This window comes from Podarcis muralis, chromosome 7 (assembly GCF_964188315.1).
Source record: "Podarcis muralis chromosome 7, rPodMur119.hap1.1, whole genome shotgun sequence".
In the NCBI taxonomy this organism is placed as follows: Eukaryota; Metazoa; Chordata; class Lepidosauria; order Squamata; family Lacertidae; genus Podarcis; species Podarcis muralis.
The window spans coordinates 52,737,780-52,756,410 of NC_135661.1; the positions used below are offsets into that span (position 1 = coordinate 52,737,780).

The 18,631-nt window shown below is 38.7% G+C and overlaps 1 protein-coding gene across 4 annotated transcripts in view; it reads right to left on the bottom strand.

The window, feature by feature from the left end:
- Window positions 1–3,291: 3,291 nt before the first annotated feature.
- The window catches only part of CBFB (core-binding factor subunit beta), a 38,579-nt gene continuing 23,239 nt past the window's right edge, over window positions 3,292–18,631 (bottom strand). Inside the window, exons 4-6 of one of the 4 annotated variants that reach the window (XM_028739523.2) lie at window positions 16,012–16,128; window positions 12,393–12,516; window positions 3,292–5,600 (exon numbers count right to left, since the gene is read on the bottom strand). In XM_028739523.2, coding sequence (XP_028595356.1) covers window positions 5,578–5,600; window positions 12,393–12,516; window positions 16,012–16,128 — 264 coding nt within the window. In that variant the 3' untranslated portion in view covers window positions 3,292–5,577. Of the gene's footprint in view, window positions 5,601–12,392; window positions 12,520–16,011; window positions 16,129–18,631 lie in introns of all 4 variants that reach the window. The other 3 variants (XM_028739521.2, XM_028739522.2, XM_028739520.2) reach the window with 3 other exon arrangements.

Sequence of the window (18,631 nt, forward strand, 5' to 3'; positions counted from 1 at the left end):
TACGGTACTTTTTACACGTGGATATCCAGCACAATAAAGCAGTGAGTGTTGGACCAGAGTGGCCTGTGTTCAAATCCCCAATTCAACTGTGAAGCTTGCTGTGTTCCCTTGGTGCAGCCACTATTTCTGTCACCTGCACTGTTGACCTGTGGCCATACACAGACTCTGAGCTCCTTCAAGGAAGGGATACAGCCTAATGGGGTGTTATAATATAAAGGCAGAGCTGTGGAAGAATCAGGTCTACATATTCCCCGTTTGCATGTTGTTTTACAGTAATCATTCAGTGCTTGGAACTAGTTGCTTTGGTAAAACCCTGAATTTGTTGAACAGAGCTCATATACACTATCAGCATTATTATTAAATCATGAGCCTCCTCTTGCGTGGAAACTATTTTACAAGACTTTTCCCACGCTCGATTCTTTCAGCTTATAGTGTACAGGAGTAGGGTGGGAGAATGGCACAGTATTGTAGCATCCCTTGGTTTGGAAAGCACATGACTCACTTCCTAAAGCTGTTGTGTGTGTCCCCCCCCCCCCCCGACAGGCAGCCACTGTTTAAGAGAACTGCTCTAAGTTTTGATCTTATTTAGCATGTGTGCTTTGGTCACAAAAATAGTTTTCTGTGGTTAATAGGAGAACTGGGACTAGTGTTTTTACGTAGAAAATAGCAAGCTTGTAATCTCCACAGTCACATTTCTAATGTGGCTGTATACATTTAAGAATCTTAAATTCCACAATAAGAGATTCACTGTGGAGAAAGAGAAAGGTGAATTTGGAATTTTAAGAGAAAAATGTCCTGAGACTGGCCAGGAAGAAACACAAGAAAGTGCTTTTTACAAAAATGAAATGGCAAATGTAGAACAGTGTATGTGTGGGTGTAGGGTGTGTGTGTTATAAATAAGCAGCTGGTGCATTCTCTTCCTATCTTTTGCATTTTGGTTACACTGCACTTGTAAACATTACAAATCAAATACCAATTTGATGTTAATATTTAACACCAAAAGAAACATTTCACTCTCCTCTTCCATTTTATCACCATTCAGTGAAGCAGTGGCACATGAAAGAAAGAACAGACTAAGTAGATTGCACTGTCAAAATGTGTATTCAAGTGCAGATGCTCACTGACTTTTGTTCTACAGTATGCGCAAACCGGTGGGAATGTATTCAAATATACACCCCACTGAAAGTGTAAAAATATGGAAGATGCCTTTTACTGAGCCATTGGTCCATCTAGCTCAATTTGGTTTACACCAGGGGTTGGCAACCTAAGGCCCATGGGCCACAAGCGGCCCACAGGGGTCATTAACTGGCACATGAACTGAGCCGCCTGCTTGGCGAGTCCCTGTGTGCTGCACCAAGCCGGCACGGGGATGGACTTGCTTCCGTGGTACTGGAAATCACACCTGCGCAGATGCAGACACTGGAAAATGCGTGCACATGTGCTCACACACACGCAATCCGGCCCATGGAGGGATCTCCACTGGAGTTAACCAGCCCAGGCAGGGTAAACCTTGCTGACTCCAGAATTTCAGACAGGACTGGCTCCTCCTCCTTGCTTACAATTGTATGTACTGTTTTCTGTTGGCATTTGAAGATCCAAGGGCAGTGTGTACAAGCACCGGCCTTGGCATCTCTCCCACATAAAGACTTTAAAAAAGCTCTCATCAACAAAAAAAATCCCCTCTGCTTCCATGTATTTCCTGCTACAGTCTTCATGACAGCTATTTCCCTGTAATATGTAAAGTTAAAGAAATGTGTAGTGCTTAGAAGCTGCTAAATGTTCTTTTCAGTATGCACCTATGTGTCCTCTGGCTATTTTTGACACCTGCTATCCAAGAAAGCTATGTATACAGCTATATTATTTGTACTAATAGAACAGCAGGTGAACTCATTGGCATGTGGCTTCATTGACTCTAAACATAAAAACAGCCCCCCCCCCACCGCCAGCTTTTTGAACAGCAGGGCTATATTATATTACGAGAAAAAGAAAAGAAAGGCAGCAGTGTTCAAATCTCTCTGAGACAGTGAGCATTTTCAATAAGCATTTGTGGAAACAGGTTAAAAAACACTTGCACCAGGGTCTTCCTTGAAATATATTTTTACCTCTAAATGTGCTAAAGGTATTGTTCTAACTCAATACCTTATGCATCCACCTTTCCAAAGTCTTTATATTGAATGTATTTTCTCCACCGCAGTAAAAAGGCTAGAGAGTTTGAATTTGAGAAGCAGATTTGCCGACTGTTCAGTGAGCATCAGATCAATTCTGCCATTAAATTCTTAATGAAGTGTCATCCCAAGCCCTTATATAGTGTATTGAAAAGCAGGATGCAGTAGAAAAGTGACATTGAGCACTTCAGTCAAAACAAATGCAAAATAAAAGCATGCCCTGACATGGGATAGTAAAGCAGCTGGAGGAGGAGGAGAGGACAGCGCATAAAGAAAGAACTGTGAGTGGAGAGGAGCCCTTTCCGCATCCTCTGGACTCCCTGGGCAACTCAACAAATCTGCTGTACCTGGAGCTGGGTGTGGAGAGTGCAGCTGGATGGGACACAGCTGTGGGCAGCCTAAGGAAGTACCATGCACCTTGGGTCTGCCCATAAAAAGCAAGCGTAGAGTGAGAGAATGTAATCCATTTTGGAAGGACGCTTGACTTCCGAAACATTTGCATTCTGAGGCGTGGCTTCTGACTGGCACTTACTTCCAGGTTTTTGATGTTCAGGAGCTAAAACATTCAGGAACGGAGCAGTTCGAGAACCGAGGTTCCACTCTGTGTGTGTGCAATGTATTTGTAATATTTTGTTTAAGTTGTCTGTTGCTGCTTTAGATTTTTGTACACTGCTTAGATATATTTTTAATATATTAAGCAGTATATAAATTAAATAATCAAAAATCAAAATAGGCATTCTGCAACTGTAATGGGTGGAAGGGAGGTCTGGGGTTCTTCATACGGCCCCATGACCTCAAAGACTGCTTGTTCTTAAATTGGATCTGTAGGGCAAGCTAAATGATCTCAGAAGAAGAACATTCTTGCTCTCTGGTGATGATGAGCAACTCCTACCTATCAAGGCAATGGAGGGAGGGAGGGAAGATGTCAGAAGTAGATTTCAAAACTGGTTTCTGGATGTTTCAGAACCTAATCAAAAGATACAAAATGTAACTTTTAAATATCTATTAATTGTATGATTTAACTCTTGACTAAACTTCTCTATTCTCAACTTAAAAGGATTAAAAAAGCCCTGAGATGCCACAATAAGCAACCCACAAGTCCCCTAAAAATGATAGTACTTTGGAATATTTGCCGAACTGTCCTTTATCTCTAAGCATACAATGGCATGTGTCAGCACTTGACAGTTACATGTTACAAAGTAATTTACAACCACTTTGTTTCACTCACATAAGTTTATTATAAACGTAAGGTTAACATAGCACAAAAAGATAGCAAAAGCAATCTTGAAGCTTAAGGCAACTCTTAAAGAGATGAGTTTGAAGATGATGCAACTCTTGTTTAAATAGAAATTATGAAAAAATATCAAATTGCATCAATAACTTAAAGTTTTTAAGTTTAGCAGGTCTGCACTAGCTAGCACAGGGAGAGGGCTTGTGATCTTAATGCCAGCATTAAGACATGGTGGCCCAGTTTGGACAACTGTATCTTGGCTCAACAAGCCAATATGTGAATGAGTCTATTGCCTGGGCACACAGCACCTTTGTTCCTCCCTTGATGATGCAGGCAGTAAAACCAGGAAACCTGTAACTATCATTAGTTAGAGTAGCAAAGGGGCTGTGTGCATGAGCAAAACATCTATTTTTATATTGGGCTATTAAGCTGAGATATGATCATTCAAACATGGCCATTAAGTAGCCAAATTCTAGATAATAGGGGGAGAAGGTTATTTACACACAGACAGCAAAGGTATATATGCAATAGTATAATTTGTGTACTCATGATTTGAAACTACTATCAGAAGTAATCAGGAAACACCATACTATTTGAAATACAAAGGAAAGGAACATGACTGACAAAAATGGAAAAGCAACAGAAAACTACTTTTTGGACCATTCTTTCTTCACTGGATGAGGAAAATGTGCATGGAAAAAATATTAACATGAGCAACATATTTCTATTTAATGGATCTGTTTGGGACAGAACCTATGGATGACTGTTAAGAGTATTAAAAAAAGATTCAGAGTTGTCATATCCAGGGAAGTTGTTCAGATATTTGTAATTGTTATAAGTTCAACTACCAGCATTGACAAGGAATGTTGCATTCTACTCATCTTAACACAAAAAATGAATGTTGTGGTTTAAAGCCTAAAATGCTAATTATAGATTAGATTGATGTTCACGCCACATAACAAATGGAGAAACAAAACTGGTTTGACACAAGATTTGGTAAACAGTACTCTTGAGTAATATAATAGAAGAAAGCAGGGACTGAAGTGCAAAAGTGAACAATCCTCAATAATTATTTTCTCCAAATCTTACGCTACTGGAAAGTATCATAACAAAATTGTCAAGTAACAAAAAAACACACCAAAGGCAACTTTGGGCCAATATGAGACTGTTTTGCATACAATTCAAATGTCTCAATTCGTATTTTAATCTAAGCTAAAGAATAGGATACAAAAAGAGTTAAGCAGCTACTTTCAACATGATTGTATTCAAGATATCAGCTTCACCCTCAGCCATCATAGACTAATGTCAAATGCAATCAGAAAGATGGAGTATCCCATTTCAGATTTTTACAGAGTCCCTGAAGAGCCATACTGCAATGAGTTCCAATCAGTTTCAGCAGGTTATCTGAACTACATTAACTACAACTAGTAACTGCAGAACAGAATCTACAACAGAACGTGCGGACAGATTAAAATCTCATTTAGACATTTTGCCATCTAAAACATTAACTTTAAGTTAACAATATTTCATGGTATATTGGAGTGTGGTTTTTTAAAAAGTTTATAAACATGTAATTCAGTAAATCAATTGACAACACTCTTACTTGGTCTAGGCTGCATAATGTAAAAAGAATAAAATGTGTTGAAAGTTAGAGAAGAGAAAGTGCATAAAAAGACAATACCACAAAGAATGCATGTGTAAAAGCAAGAACACTATGACAAACAAACTTCCAAAAGCCCATATAAAAATTATTTTGAAAGTTTTTGTTTTTTAAAAAAGTCACAAAAAACTTTATTCTGCAACGTGTGACCTATTCTGAAATGAATGAATATTACAGTTGAGGAATTGTTTTTATAGCTGCATTAATTGTTCTCGTCACTAAAATAGTGCCAACAAAATTATAAGCTTGCATAGAGAAACAAGAATTTCAAATCCCCATTGGCAACATGCTTAAAGAAAAGAAATGCAGATAATACAACACAAACATAGTGCAAACCATGGCGGGACATGATAGTTTGGTTGCCGCAGGTCAGGGAATAGACTATAGTATATACCCAGTTATCACAGTTTCTGGTCTTTTAATTCCATCATTTGCCAAGTTTAAGCGTCACACTCATGGCACAGCCGTTGTTCACTTAACGCAGTTTGAGATCATCACCACCTCCCAGGGTTGAGCCAGGACTAGGGTCTTGTTGTCTTCTTGCCTGAATTAACATGGAAAGGTGGAGAAAGGAGGAAGAGAGTTAAAATGTATTGAATATTTTAAAGCAAAATATGGTTTCAAATGGTGTATATCAATATGCATTCTAAACCAGCACTATGAATACTTGACAAAAATGGTCCTCTCTATCCCCATGCTCTTCCCCAGAATGGCCATGGCACACTTCTCCTCAAATCAAAAAGGGCCCCATAGAGCTAGCAGGGCTGGCTCTCCCAGCTATTAAAAGGGTTAGGATATGAGGTGGCAGTCTTAACCCTAGGAAAGGGAAGAACAAGCATCTCTGCCACTGCTGTCACTTGGTTGTAAGCTGTTTCTACTTACGCCACAGGAATGGAAATTTTACTTTTCTTTTTAGTGGGGGCATAAAGACCATTTCCATGTACTCACCTTCATCCAAATATTCTAATATAAAAACCAGACCTTATGAAAACCTGTAGAAGTCATTTTTTGGCTTTGCTGAGACAGGAATTTATAAATCATGAAGGAAACAGTGGCCCAGTTCAGTCATAGAGGGGAAACCAGTGGTTCCCCTTATGTCTGACCTGGGCTACTATTGATTCTATTCAGAAAGACAAAAAGAGGAAATTGACAAAAACTTAAAAACAGCACGAAGGATGCATTTATTAAATGGCAAGTGACATTTCTGACAACCTGCTTTCATTGAAAAAATGATTTTTGTTAAAAAAGTTAAGCAAACATCATTAAGCAAAACTAGAAATAATAATATTTCTCTACCACTCTTCATTTGAGAACCACAGAGCAGTTTACAATATAAAAACAAAAATGCATAACATAGTAACAAATGAAAACAATACTCCCCCAGTTAGCCAAAGGCCTGGGGGACTGCTTTTGCCTGGCGCCTAAAGATATGTAACGAAGGTGCCAGGTGCAACTCCCCTCCCCACCCCACATCTGCTCTGGAGGATTCCCCAACCTGCTGGAATAGATTTTAGGGGCAGACTGGAAGCTGAAGGAGGGAGAAGAGAAAAAGGAAGTGCCTTTTGCAAAAGCAGAAGTTTGCTGTGCAGGTGGGATGCCACAGTTGGATATCATTCTTATATTTTTATTTCTTTTTATACCCAAGAGACTACGAAAGAGCCTCAAAATGAAATCAGTCACAGCATTTTTTTTCTGTATGCTACAAGGAGCTGCAAATCTCTCCTTCTTACAGTTGCACTCTTTGTTGGTAAAGAAAAACGGAGTCTGCTGTTTGTTATGACTATTCCTCTGGCCTTGCCAGATAATCATTCGTCTTGCGGTTTTTTTGTCTTGCGAAGCACGGCTATTAGCGGCTTAGCGGCTATTAACGGCTTAGCGGCTTTAAGAAAAAGGAAACAAACTCGCAAGACGTTTCGTCTTGCGAAGCAACCCCATAGGGAAATTCGTCTTGCAGAACAACTCAAAAAACGGAAAACCCTTTCGTCTAGCGAGTTTTTCGTCTTGCGAGGCATTCGTCTTGCGGGGCACCACTGTATTTGGTTCTCAGTGTTTAAGAAGCTGAGCACCCCGATCTGGTAGAATGCATCATACCATGGAACCAAGTTTTACTGGCAGTTTCCTAAGGGAAAAAATACCTTGGGACAGGCCTTGGTAATTATTATATACCAATTGGTCCTCAGTATTTAGCCAAAAAAAAAAAAAAAAAAAAAGAGAGGAGGAAGTGGGGAAGAGAAAGGCAGTACAATGTAGAGGCAGTTAAAACACATCACAGCAATGTAAGTTGAACTAAAAAAGGGTTCTGCTCTTGCTAGATCGTGCCTGTTAGCCAAACTCCAAAATGTACATTAATAAAAGCACAAAGAGCATCATAGGCATCTAGTTATGATTCGACATTGGCTGGCACCAGGGGAGTTGTCTTGTGGGGTCCTGAATATGTCAGAAATTGCAAAATGATTTTTAGTTAAATTAACTCTCAACCTGCATATTATTGTCTTGGCTACCTCAAAATGAAAAATTATGAATTAACTGTTTAAGCAATTCAAGTTAGCAAAGCAAATAAATAAGGCAAAATTCCATATATACAAATTAAGCTTTAGTTCTGTTAAGCTAAATAAACAGTGTTTTACAGACAGTTCTTTGTTTCATGGTCTGAGTGTATGAAATTCAACCTCAGCAACTGCACTTCGTTTGTACTGTTAATCAATTTTCAGCATGAACAAAGAAGTCCCCATGACCCAGTTCATGGCAACTCCTGCAGATGGTGCTGGCTGTGTCATACAGGCAGATTAGGCAGGCAGCTACCAGAGAGACACAATTTAAGGTGCTCTTACTGGAGTTCCTTAGCTTTTTGTGCTTCTTTTAATGTGTGTGGCTTTACAAACCAAGTATAATCCAGAATTCTCTGCAAAACCACAGAAAATTCAAATCTGTTCTCTCAATTTGTACATAAATGTCATTGCCCCACCTGATGTGGGGAAATGCCCAAATCTGTACTAGAAGTAGATGATGTGAGGCTAAGAGATGCTTTTTATATGACCTTTTGCTATCCACAAGAGATATGAAGAGTGTACCCTGGATATAAATCACTACTTAAAAGGAAAAAAATAGTGACTTTCATTGTAAGGGTCATTCATTTTCAATTGACACCAAACACAGCTTTTTGTGTAAGAAGCACGTTTTTCATGCTGTTTCACAAACGGCAAAGAAAAACTGAATGAAAAGGTAGTTCATATACGGAAACTTTTTTCAAAATGCAGTGGGAAAGAGAATAGACAGCGGCGACAAACATTTTGCTAAGGGTATTCAAGCACTGGAATGTGATGATGGCAGATACATACTGCAATGTCAAATAACTTGAATTGTATCACAGTAAATTTCAATTTGACATTTCTTTAAAAATGCAAAATAAAATATTTACAGATATACAGTATTAAGTCTCATGTATTAGCATTTCAAAACAAACACATTTTTGTTTTGTTACTGAAATGCTTTGGGGGGAAATAAACTTCTGTGTTACTTAAGCAGAATCAAGGTTCACTTTCTCTGATACATCATGGCAACAGAATAGCACAGCCTTATTTGTTTACAGCTGCAATCCAACTTTCCTAGGAGTAAGCCCCACTGAACATATTGGAACTTACTTCTGAGTAAGCACACACAGGATTGCACTGTAAAGATGTTATCTAGCAGCAAATGGTGTACATAAAAAGTGCAACTGAATGCCATACTAAGAAACCCTTTTACATTTTGTCCAAAATCAATGCTGAGTGTGGTATCATGCAGATCAATTTTGCAAGTCAAGCAATACTGTAATATAAGCAACTTCTTCCAGTCAATGCAGGTTAGAAAGAGGCTGAGCATCAGCGAGACAGTGACTGACAGTGATCAATAGTAATTATATATTTATAGCATCTCCACCAGACATGAAACAATACTTTCTCTACTGAAAGTACATTTTATCCTAGTGGGAAAAACCCATAAGAAAGGTAGGATATTTAGCTGCCTTTCATAGACATAAAGATATGATACTAGTGAAACTGGAAAAAGTATTAGGTGGCTAGGATTCAATTTTCAGCTACAATTTCATGTTGTGATAAAGTTTCCTTATTAAAGGAAATGGCCAACTGGTAATTGCAGTATTTTAAAGCATGCAAAGTAATGTTTCCATCACCATATATTTTGATGTTAGATGCCAGCTTCTCAATCTCTCCATACAAAAATCCATCAAGGGGTAAGACATATTTATTTCTTATATTCATACTCTGGATTGCGTTCTTCTTTCTGATGCCTCCAGGCTGCATGTTGAAAGCTTGCTTTCCTCCTCCCCTAGACACAACTGGTCCAATGAAAAGATTCAACTGAGCCATTTTGAATTCTATTTCTACAGCTACTTTTATTTGCAAAACTGTTTTGTTTTGTTTTTAAATAATTCAGAGGGGTTTGTTTCTAGGATTCTTGTGACATCTTGAAGACAGTTCTGGCATAAGCTTTTGTGGACTGAAGCCTGCTTCATCAGATGCATGAAGTGAAATCTTAGTTGGCAGTTATATGCAAAATAAATTGCAGCTGGTGATAATTAGAACATTTAATTTAACATATATTTGTTAAATAGGCACACCTTTAAAGCTTTGATTGTTATTTTGGTTGTTTTTACTAAAATTATACAAAACATTAGGATAGGAAAAGAGTTTGGAAACTTTAGCACATTTACTGTCTTTCAACAACAGAAAACAACTTTTTGTCAAATTCTCTTTATGCTGGGGTAGGAGAGTGCTACCACAATATTAACAAATACACTGGGAAATTGCCTGTCCATGACATCAGCCAAAAGTATATACAGTAAACAGAGCATTTGTAATGTTCTTGTCTGAACTGATTTGGACATTTTGCCATATTATGCTTATTGAAGCATGACCAGCAAAGAATCAAAGATGCTTTGCTGAAAATGATTTTGTCATTTATTTTTATCATCCTTCCTGCTCTCAAACTGTCAACCTTCTGTCATAAAGAACAGCTATCAAATAGCATAAGGGCCTAATATTCTTCATTCTGTACCATGAAAAACTCATTTCAATGGCTTGTATAAAAATTGCATATTAAGCAGATGTATGCAAATATGCTTATTTTGTGCAGGCTTGTCCATAAGCAGAGACAGAGAGATATGCAAAGTACTTTTAGTTCAACTCTCAATCCCTGCTACAGAGATTGAAGGATGCTGGATGAGGGGTTTAGCATAAAATTCTAGTTTGCCCTGCAGTTCCAGAAATGTTGGACTTTGTTTAGGTTGGCATATTATGCAATTCTTTGAAAGGGCAGAAAAGCAGCAGAATAGGTACCAGCAGTAGAATTCAGCGGCTGAAAAAAATCTCAGCTTCATTTAACACAGATCTGTAAACTTAATCAATAACTAAAATAACTTATTTGCCCAGAAAAAAACTTTAATTGGCTGCTGTAATTAGAAAACATTTTTCAAATACTGTTTCAAGCCCTGTGCCATAACTTGTTTCCATATTATTTGTGTTGTACATCTATTTTCTCCTTTCAAGTAAGCACATGTCAGTCTTGTATTTTTTTAAAAATTGACTTGCTACTTTATACAAATGTTATTTGAACATGCTCTTATAATTTTATTTGTGAAATCTTTCACTTATGTAAAATTATAAAAAAAATGTTTTTGCAGTTTCTTGAAGTGGTAATCAACAATAGTAGCTCTAATAAATCCAGAACAGTTCGGCTGATTTATCCTTTAAAATAGATAAAATAAAATTCAAAATGTGACTGATTATGTTTGAAAGATTCAGTAAGAATTTTTTGTTGAATTTCTTTGCAGATGTAATAATCTACTGGCTTCTTAATAGTTAAAAAAGCGTTGCACAGCATGTTATAAAATAAAGGAACATATTTTCTAGGAAAGAAAGTTGTATAAATAAAGAATAAATTCTGATCATTTTCATATGCTGCTAAGGTTTGGCTGAATGCTTCCCAAGGGCTGGCGCCTCTCTTTTGGTAGGGGCAGACAAAGTATTGCAAGGGTTTCTCTGTCTTCACTGAACTCAAATGTGGTATCTATTAAAACCATTTAAACGATGCATGATATATATATATATATATATATATATATATATATATATATATATATATGCAGACTTTGCAGCAGCTCAAGGTATGATTTATAACAATGAAACTTTCAATCTTCATTGTTCCAGACTTTCTACTTTGTATATGTATGTGAAAAAAGCAGTGTTTCATGGTTTGATTTTTTAAAAGAAATTTTTCTATATCTTCCCTCTATGAAAATAGTACCAATGCTGAAGCTAGCCAAGATAATCTTTTCATTTACTCCATGATCAAGACTACTTTTAAAAATGTATTAAAGTTGAGGGGAAATGAACAAGGGGAAAAATATTTAATTTGTATTTTTAAACAAGTATTACTTCCCAAGTATGTATGTATGTATATGTGTATAAAGGTAAAGGTAAAGGTAAAGGGACCCCTGACCATTAGGTCCAGTCGTGGCCGACTCTGGGGTTCTGGCGCTCATCTCACTTTATTGGCTGAGGGAGCCGGCATACAGCTTCCAGGTCATGTGGCCAGCATGACTAAGCCACTTCTGGCGAACCAGAGCAGTGCACAGAAATGCCGTTTACCTTCCTGCCGGAGTGGTACCTATTTATCTACTTGTGCTTTGACGTGCTTTCAAACTGCTAGGTTAGCAGGAGCAGGGACCGAGCAACGGGAGCTCATCCCGTCACGGGGATTCAAACCGCTGACCACCTGATTGGCAAGTCCTAGGCTCTGTGGTTTAACCCATAGCACCACCTGTGTCCCAGCGCCACCCACGTCCCGTATATGTGTATACTGCCCAACAGATATGTACCACATTTGCCTCTTTTTCCCCATTGCGCTATAAAAAATTAATCTGCCAGTCTACTATACCATTGATAGGACAAACTTTGGTTCTTTATTTAACAATGTACATACATAATTCAATGCAAAATTTTATCATATGCAGTAACTACTGTGGCATATACAGAAATAGGGCACACAGTCTGAATTACTTTGTCCAAGAGGTGAAAGTTAACAATGCTGGATTAGATCATTTTAAATTAAAATATGTTTTAGCTTTAGGGATTCTAAGATCAGCAGCTATGTACTTTCAAGTGGCAAAATTGCACTGATTGAAGAATTTGTACCCTTAATGTACTAATAGAATCCTTTTAACCCAAACAGGATTCATTAAAATGACAACATCAAAATAAAATATAAGATTTTAGCAACATGCTCCAGGCAGTAGTTTATTGAGAAAAAAAATCTAGATTTTTGGTAGAGTACTAACCAGTAACTGACAGCAGCTGTGAAACTCTCACCTCCATTTCTTCCCGATGAGACCTGTCTCTGTCCTCGAATTCACGAGTTCTTCTCCGAGCTTCTTCAAAAGCCTGCTGTGCCAATGCATCTTCCTGCTACCAACCAAAAGTACAGGGTCACACAAGAAGCACCTTTACACTGATTTGGGGGGGGAGACCTCTCCAATTGCTCACCTCTAGACATCATTTAGGCAGTAGTGGGCTGTGGCATGGCCCTCCCAACACTGACATAGCTTATCTATATGGGGCAGACTGTGGTGAGATTAAGACTGCATGAGCACACCAGCATGAGCACTGCAGTTGCTCTGTTGGTGTACCTGTGCAGTCCTACCCTATTAATGTTAGTATTGGGAGGGCAGCTTTGCCACACCATAAGGGCAACCACTGGATTTAGGTGACTTTATTTTAAAGAAACGGAGTAACAAGACCACCTAAAGAGATGAGCTACTAATCATGCAGAATCACGAAGAGGAAAATCTCTGCCTCTCCCTGCTCCCTGCACTGGTACCACTGGCTCCTGCTATTTTTGGGGGACCATAAGCACCCAAAAGGGGCAAAAAGATTTGCTCTAAGTGACATCTCTCCTCCTCTTCCTCCTTCTTAGACCCTAAAGATAGTGTCTTCTTGTTCTTGGTCTCCATCAGATATTCCTCCAGAGGGTCCCCACATATTCCCTCCCACAAGAAATGCCCAGTTGCCAGATTAGTTTTGGATTTTGCATCAACATTCTAGGTCTTGAGCCACAGGTCACAATGGCCACATGGCCACATCAGTAGCCATAGGCCACACCAGTAGCCCTGGTGGCAAACTGCATGGCATCCAGCCCCACATCCATCATAAAGGCAAAATCTTTCTTTGGTTTATGAAGACCCTGGCAGGGTACCTCCTCAAGCACTGAAAAGGAAGCCCACCATGCCACCACAGAAGAAGCGGCAATGGCCCTCACTACCAGAGGCATGACCTCATGTGCCCTATGGTGAAAGACTTCAGGACACCTATCCACTACATTCTTGGGGAAATCATACCTATGTCTCTGGCAGCCACCAGGCCAGAAGTAATAGGGGAAATGGGGCATCTACCAAAGAAACATTGAGCTTTGCCATGCTATATCTGGGCAAGGAGCAAAGCCTCTTAGGAGCCAAGCCCAAATAGTGCACCCCATTAGGTTTGGTCCACTCCCATAGAACATTTCTAAATGTTCTTCAGAACATTTATTTCTAATAGTTGCAGTGAGGTTGTTCAAATTTCTTTTTTTGGTCCTCCCCACAAACTAATTGACCTATTTTAAAGAACTACTTGTCTAACAATATGCAATAAAGCGAAATTCTCTTGCACTTTTCCCAGGCAGAATTACACTCTTTCTTCTTCATCTTGTCTCTTTTAATAGTTTTTTTTAAAAATAATCAAAACTTTTAAACTACATTTGTCAAAGTACAGCATGCTACATTCAGCATGATGATTTTCCTTTAATAGTGTGGCTTTGCAAAAATGTGCAGGTTAAATAAGTCCTGCTCCAGAGAATCCAGCTACATTTTAATATACCAAGGGACTAAGTACATTAAATTTTAAAATAAAATGTCTGTAGTGAGAGAATGTCAAATTGCCTTTTTTGCCTAGGGCACTTCCTGCACCCTAAAGCTATTTTGTGAAATGATGTGGAAGAGTTCCCCCTGTGGCCTTGCTTAGTTTTAATACAAACATCTGTCAATCAGTAAACATCAGCTTAGGCCCAAGCAGCATGCACTAAAGCGCAATGTGCAATTTTTTCATTAAGGTCCATTTTTAAGTAGCAGCTCCATCTCTCCTTGGCAATTTTTATGTTGGAACAGCATAATACAAGGTCTTTCAGGGATCTGATTTTTTTAAAAAAAATCAATATCTTTTAATAGAGAAGAAAGACCCAAACAGCTGAAAGCAGGATGTTCAATAAAAGGCCATAATTAAATAAAAGCCCTCTTTTTCTAAGAGAAGAATTCATTTCACAGGTAGAAGCTGTTTTACGACTTTTATGTGAACTGCACAAATATTTTAATTAGTAATTAAATCCAAACTGAGGACATCATAATGCCATTATGTAAATCTAGGGTGTGAACAGATTTGGAATACTGTGGTATAGTTCTGATCACTTTACTTGAAAAAAGATATTGTAGTGTTGGAAAAGGTTCAGAAAAGGATTCCCAAAAAAATCAAGGGGATGAAGTGACTCCCCTGTGAGGAAAGGTTGCAGCGTTTGGGACTTTTTCATTTCATTGAGAAGAGGCAAGATGATATAAAATAGGGTGCAGTATGGAGAAAGTGGTTACAGAAATTTTCTCTCTCGCTCTCTTATATCACTAGAACTCATGGACATCCCATGAAGCTGGTTGCTGGAAGATTCAGGACAGAAAAAAGGAAGTGCTACTTCATACCATGCACTGTTCAACTATGGTGAACAACTTAGATGGCTTCAAAAGAGTATTAGACAAATTTATGGAGGAGAGGGCTACTGACTGCTACTAGCCATGATGGGTATGCTCTGCTTCTGCAGTTGGAGGTAGCAATGCTTCTAAAAATCCCCTGCTGGAAACCACAGGAGGGAAGAGTGTCCTGTGCTCAAATCTGCCTTGTGGGTTTCCCATGGGCATCAGGATGCCAAACTAGATGGGCCAGCAGGCTCTTCCCGTGTAATTATATTCAAAGACAATTATTTTTCTATTAAGAAAACTACTTATTGTCACCTGTGAGCCTTGCATCTACCACTGTTTCAGTTTCTAGCATTTCATGGGATGAAAAGACAGAGGAGGTGAGGAGTCAGGCATGCTAGGTTAGTTGTGAAAGCTAGGTCATAGACAAAAGAAGGAGTGGCCTGGATGAAATATGCATGGATGAGGTACAGAACTATAGGAAACAGAGGTGGTGGAGGGCCAAAGTTGAGAAAAGAGAATGAGATAGAAGCATCAAAGAAAAGCCTAATACAAGGTCTAGGTCAATAAGAGGTTTTATGTTGCCGAATTTTCAGGGTTTTTAATGAAGAATTATCAGTTATCACAGACAAATGCATGATTAGTTTAATAAACACTAAAGTACACCATGACTATTCAATGCCCCAAGTGCAAGTGAACCTACTGCTACCCAAGTAGGTATAAGCAAGCTTCAGTTTTCCTTCCATTTAACTACAGAATAAGCAGGATGGCTATGGAACTAGAAAGCACAGGGTTTGCATGCATTTTAAATTATGGACAAGGAAGTTCAGAAGCGCAAAGGGGAAAAGATAAAGAAGTTAAGACCAAAGGCAGACCTCCTAGAAAGAACAAGGGAAACTGAAAGAACATGACAGAAGTTTTTCTATCTCTACTATCTTCTTTTCTTTGAAGGAAAACAGTGGAGAGTGGGGAGACTTCTTCCTTGGACCAAAAGGCAGACTGAAATATGCTGATCATATGTGATTGAAGATGCAAGAACTAAATCCAAACAGTGATCCTGCTTATGCTTTCAATTTCTCATTATACGATTTCCCCATCCAAAGTTATAAAGTACTGCATACCAAAATTATAAATTTTGCTTCACGATATAACTGAGATGTGAGAAGTTTGAAGCTCCCTACTTTACCTGTGCCCGTTCTTCATCAAATTCTAAGCAGCCCATGCCATCCAGTCTTTGGAGATCTATCCAGCCTTTCCAAATAACACAAACACCATTAAGAATCATAGGCGCTTTTAGGTAGACCTGAAATATAAGAAGACATATACTGATAATGCAGACTGTTTGCATAGGCATGAATCAACACTCATGGTCATTACAGGTAAGCCATGGCTGATAATTTACTGTGAATGCAAAGTTCACTCCCATTTCACTCCTCCCTGTTAGTATGAAGAGCAATAAACTACAACTCTTAACTTAGTATTCCTTGTGAAATGAGGATCATAGTTTGTTTCGTTCAAACAGACTATAACTAGTAAGCTAAGAATAAGCCTTCATATGCTCTGCTAAGCCAAAGATCATAATTTCTTGCTCTTGCTCAGTAGTGAGGAGGAGTGAAGTGGGGATGATCTGTGTGTTCATGGCTTACCAAAACATGCAAACACATTGTGTATATTCAATTGTAATTTTGTTAGCCATTTTGAGCATACCAGTGGAAAATGTAACATAAAAGCAAATTAATAAAAACACATAGTTTTCAACATTGTATTTGTCACATTGAAAGCCAAAACAAACCTCATACCCATGGTAGCTTCAATCAGGGCTGACCCAGTCACTGAAAGTAGTATGTCTGTGCCTTGAATAGGTCACCAGATTCTAAGCTCCCTCCCCCTTCCTTGCTGTCTGCCTGCCTGTCCTCCCCTTACTTCTGCACCAGCAGAGGTACTGTCACCACCTCTAGTGGCAACCAATATGATCATGGTAGGTTTAATATAGCAGGCTCTACCTGAAAAAGATGGTGCCAACCTAAAGCAGCAAATGGTTAGACCTTATCATGAGTTTTTTTCAGCTCAGCTACCAGATATGTAGTAGTGGCAGCAAAAGAGGCATGAGAGGAAATTGGCAAATAAGGAAAATAAAATGACCACCGTATGGAGTGGGGGAGAGAAGCGTCAAAGAAAAAGGAGTGTGACTGAAAAGAAGGGAACCAATGGTGGAGGAAGAGTTGTTTTTTTTTCAACCAGCTTGCTCCAACCATTGTAATGAAGTCTTTTCAACCCAGCATACGTAGAGATTTATTTAAGTCATGAGTCACATGTGCCAAATTATTTTGAGCATAATTAATTGCCAACAATGAAGTTAGCTTCAAATCCTACACCATAATCACACAACGGTTAATGTTAACCACGGTTAAAATCTGTGTAGACATAACAATGAATCACAGTTAAGGGTAGCAGGGGGTAATTTGCATGCTAGAGAGGGAACAGCTGTGGAGAAGGGAAGAGGAATAGAGAAAATCCCTGTTACATTCAGCAATGGTTATGTACTTTGATGAGCCTTAAAAGGGTATTCCCCATTTTCACTATATCCAAATATTGTTTTAACCTGCCAGCATGAAAGTGACCAAAACAAGCTCTCTTACATAATTACTTATATAGCTATCTATTTTTTCTCATCTGCTTTCCATAACACTATTCTAGATGTAGAACTACCTTCATGAACACTGCAACTTTTATCAGCTTCAAATATGTGACACCTGGTAGCACTAAAAACGGTCACTGAAAGAAGTGAACTTAGATTTTGAATTTATACAGTTTTTTGCTTCTTGCAAATATCATACAACTATGCAAATATACCATGCACATAAAAGTGGCCACATCATTTTGCCAATTAGATTTAAAGTAAATGAATTCTTAGTAGCAAGCAAGAATCATGAAGTAAACAAGTTTGTAAGGAGAGTATACTTCTAACATTTGGACATTTCCCCAAACTGCTCAAATCTTGAATGCTTTACTGAAAGAGCTTATCCTTGCAATGAGTTTGGCACAATAAATGATGTTCCCAGAAACTGCTTGTAAGTAAAAACTCTTGCCTTCAAATAGTTGCAAAACAGTCAAGGTGACACAGCTAAGTTACCCCGGGCTTAAGCGTGTGGGATGCATGTTCGCAACCCACAGCGTTTGCAACCCATGTCTGCACACGCGTGGGTTGTAATTCAGTGCTCATGCGCAAAGCGTGATTTAGCACTTCTGCGCATGCACGACTACCGAAACCCAGAAGTAACCCGTTCCGCGGTCCGTAACCCAAAAAAACGCAACCCAAAGCGGCTGTAACCCAAGGTATGACTGTCAAAGTTTATACATATGTAGCCCAAAACACATAGGCCTAATCTGTACAACTGTTGCCTATCAAAATCAAGAGACAGCAACCAGGCTACTCTATATGCCAAGATGGCTGTCAGCTTGGGCAGCTTTACAACATGATGAGAAATTGTATAGAAGAATGGGCTATCAATTGCTATTAGTCATTGCTATATATTGTCTGCAGTATCAGAGGCAGCATATCTCTGAATACCAGTTGCTGCTTTTGGGCTTCCCATAGGCACCTGGTTGGCTACTGTGGGAACAGAATGCTGAATTAGACAGGACTTTGGCCTGATCCATCAGTCTTCTTACATGGCAGGTGGCATGAACCTGATCTCCATAGTTAGAGACACACCTGCAGAAGGCATTAAGTGACATTAACAGGGCCTAACAATTAAGTGGAAATATATATGGTAAAATGCATTTTCGGAGGCTTTCCTTTAACT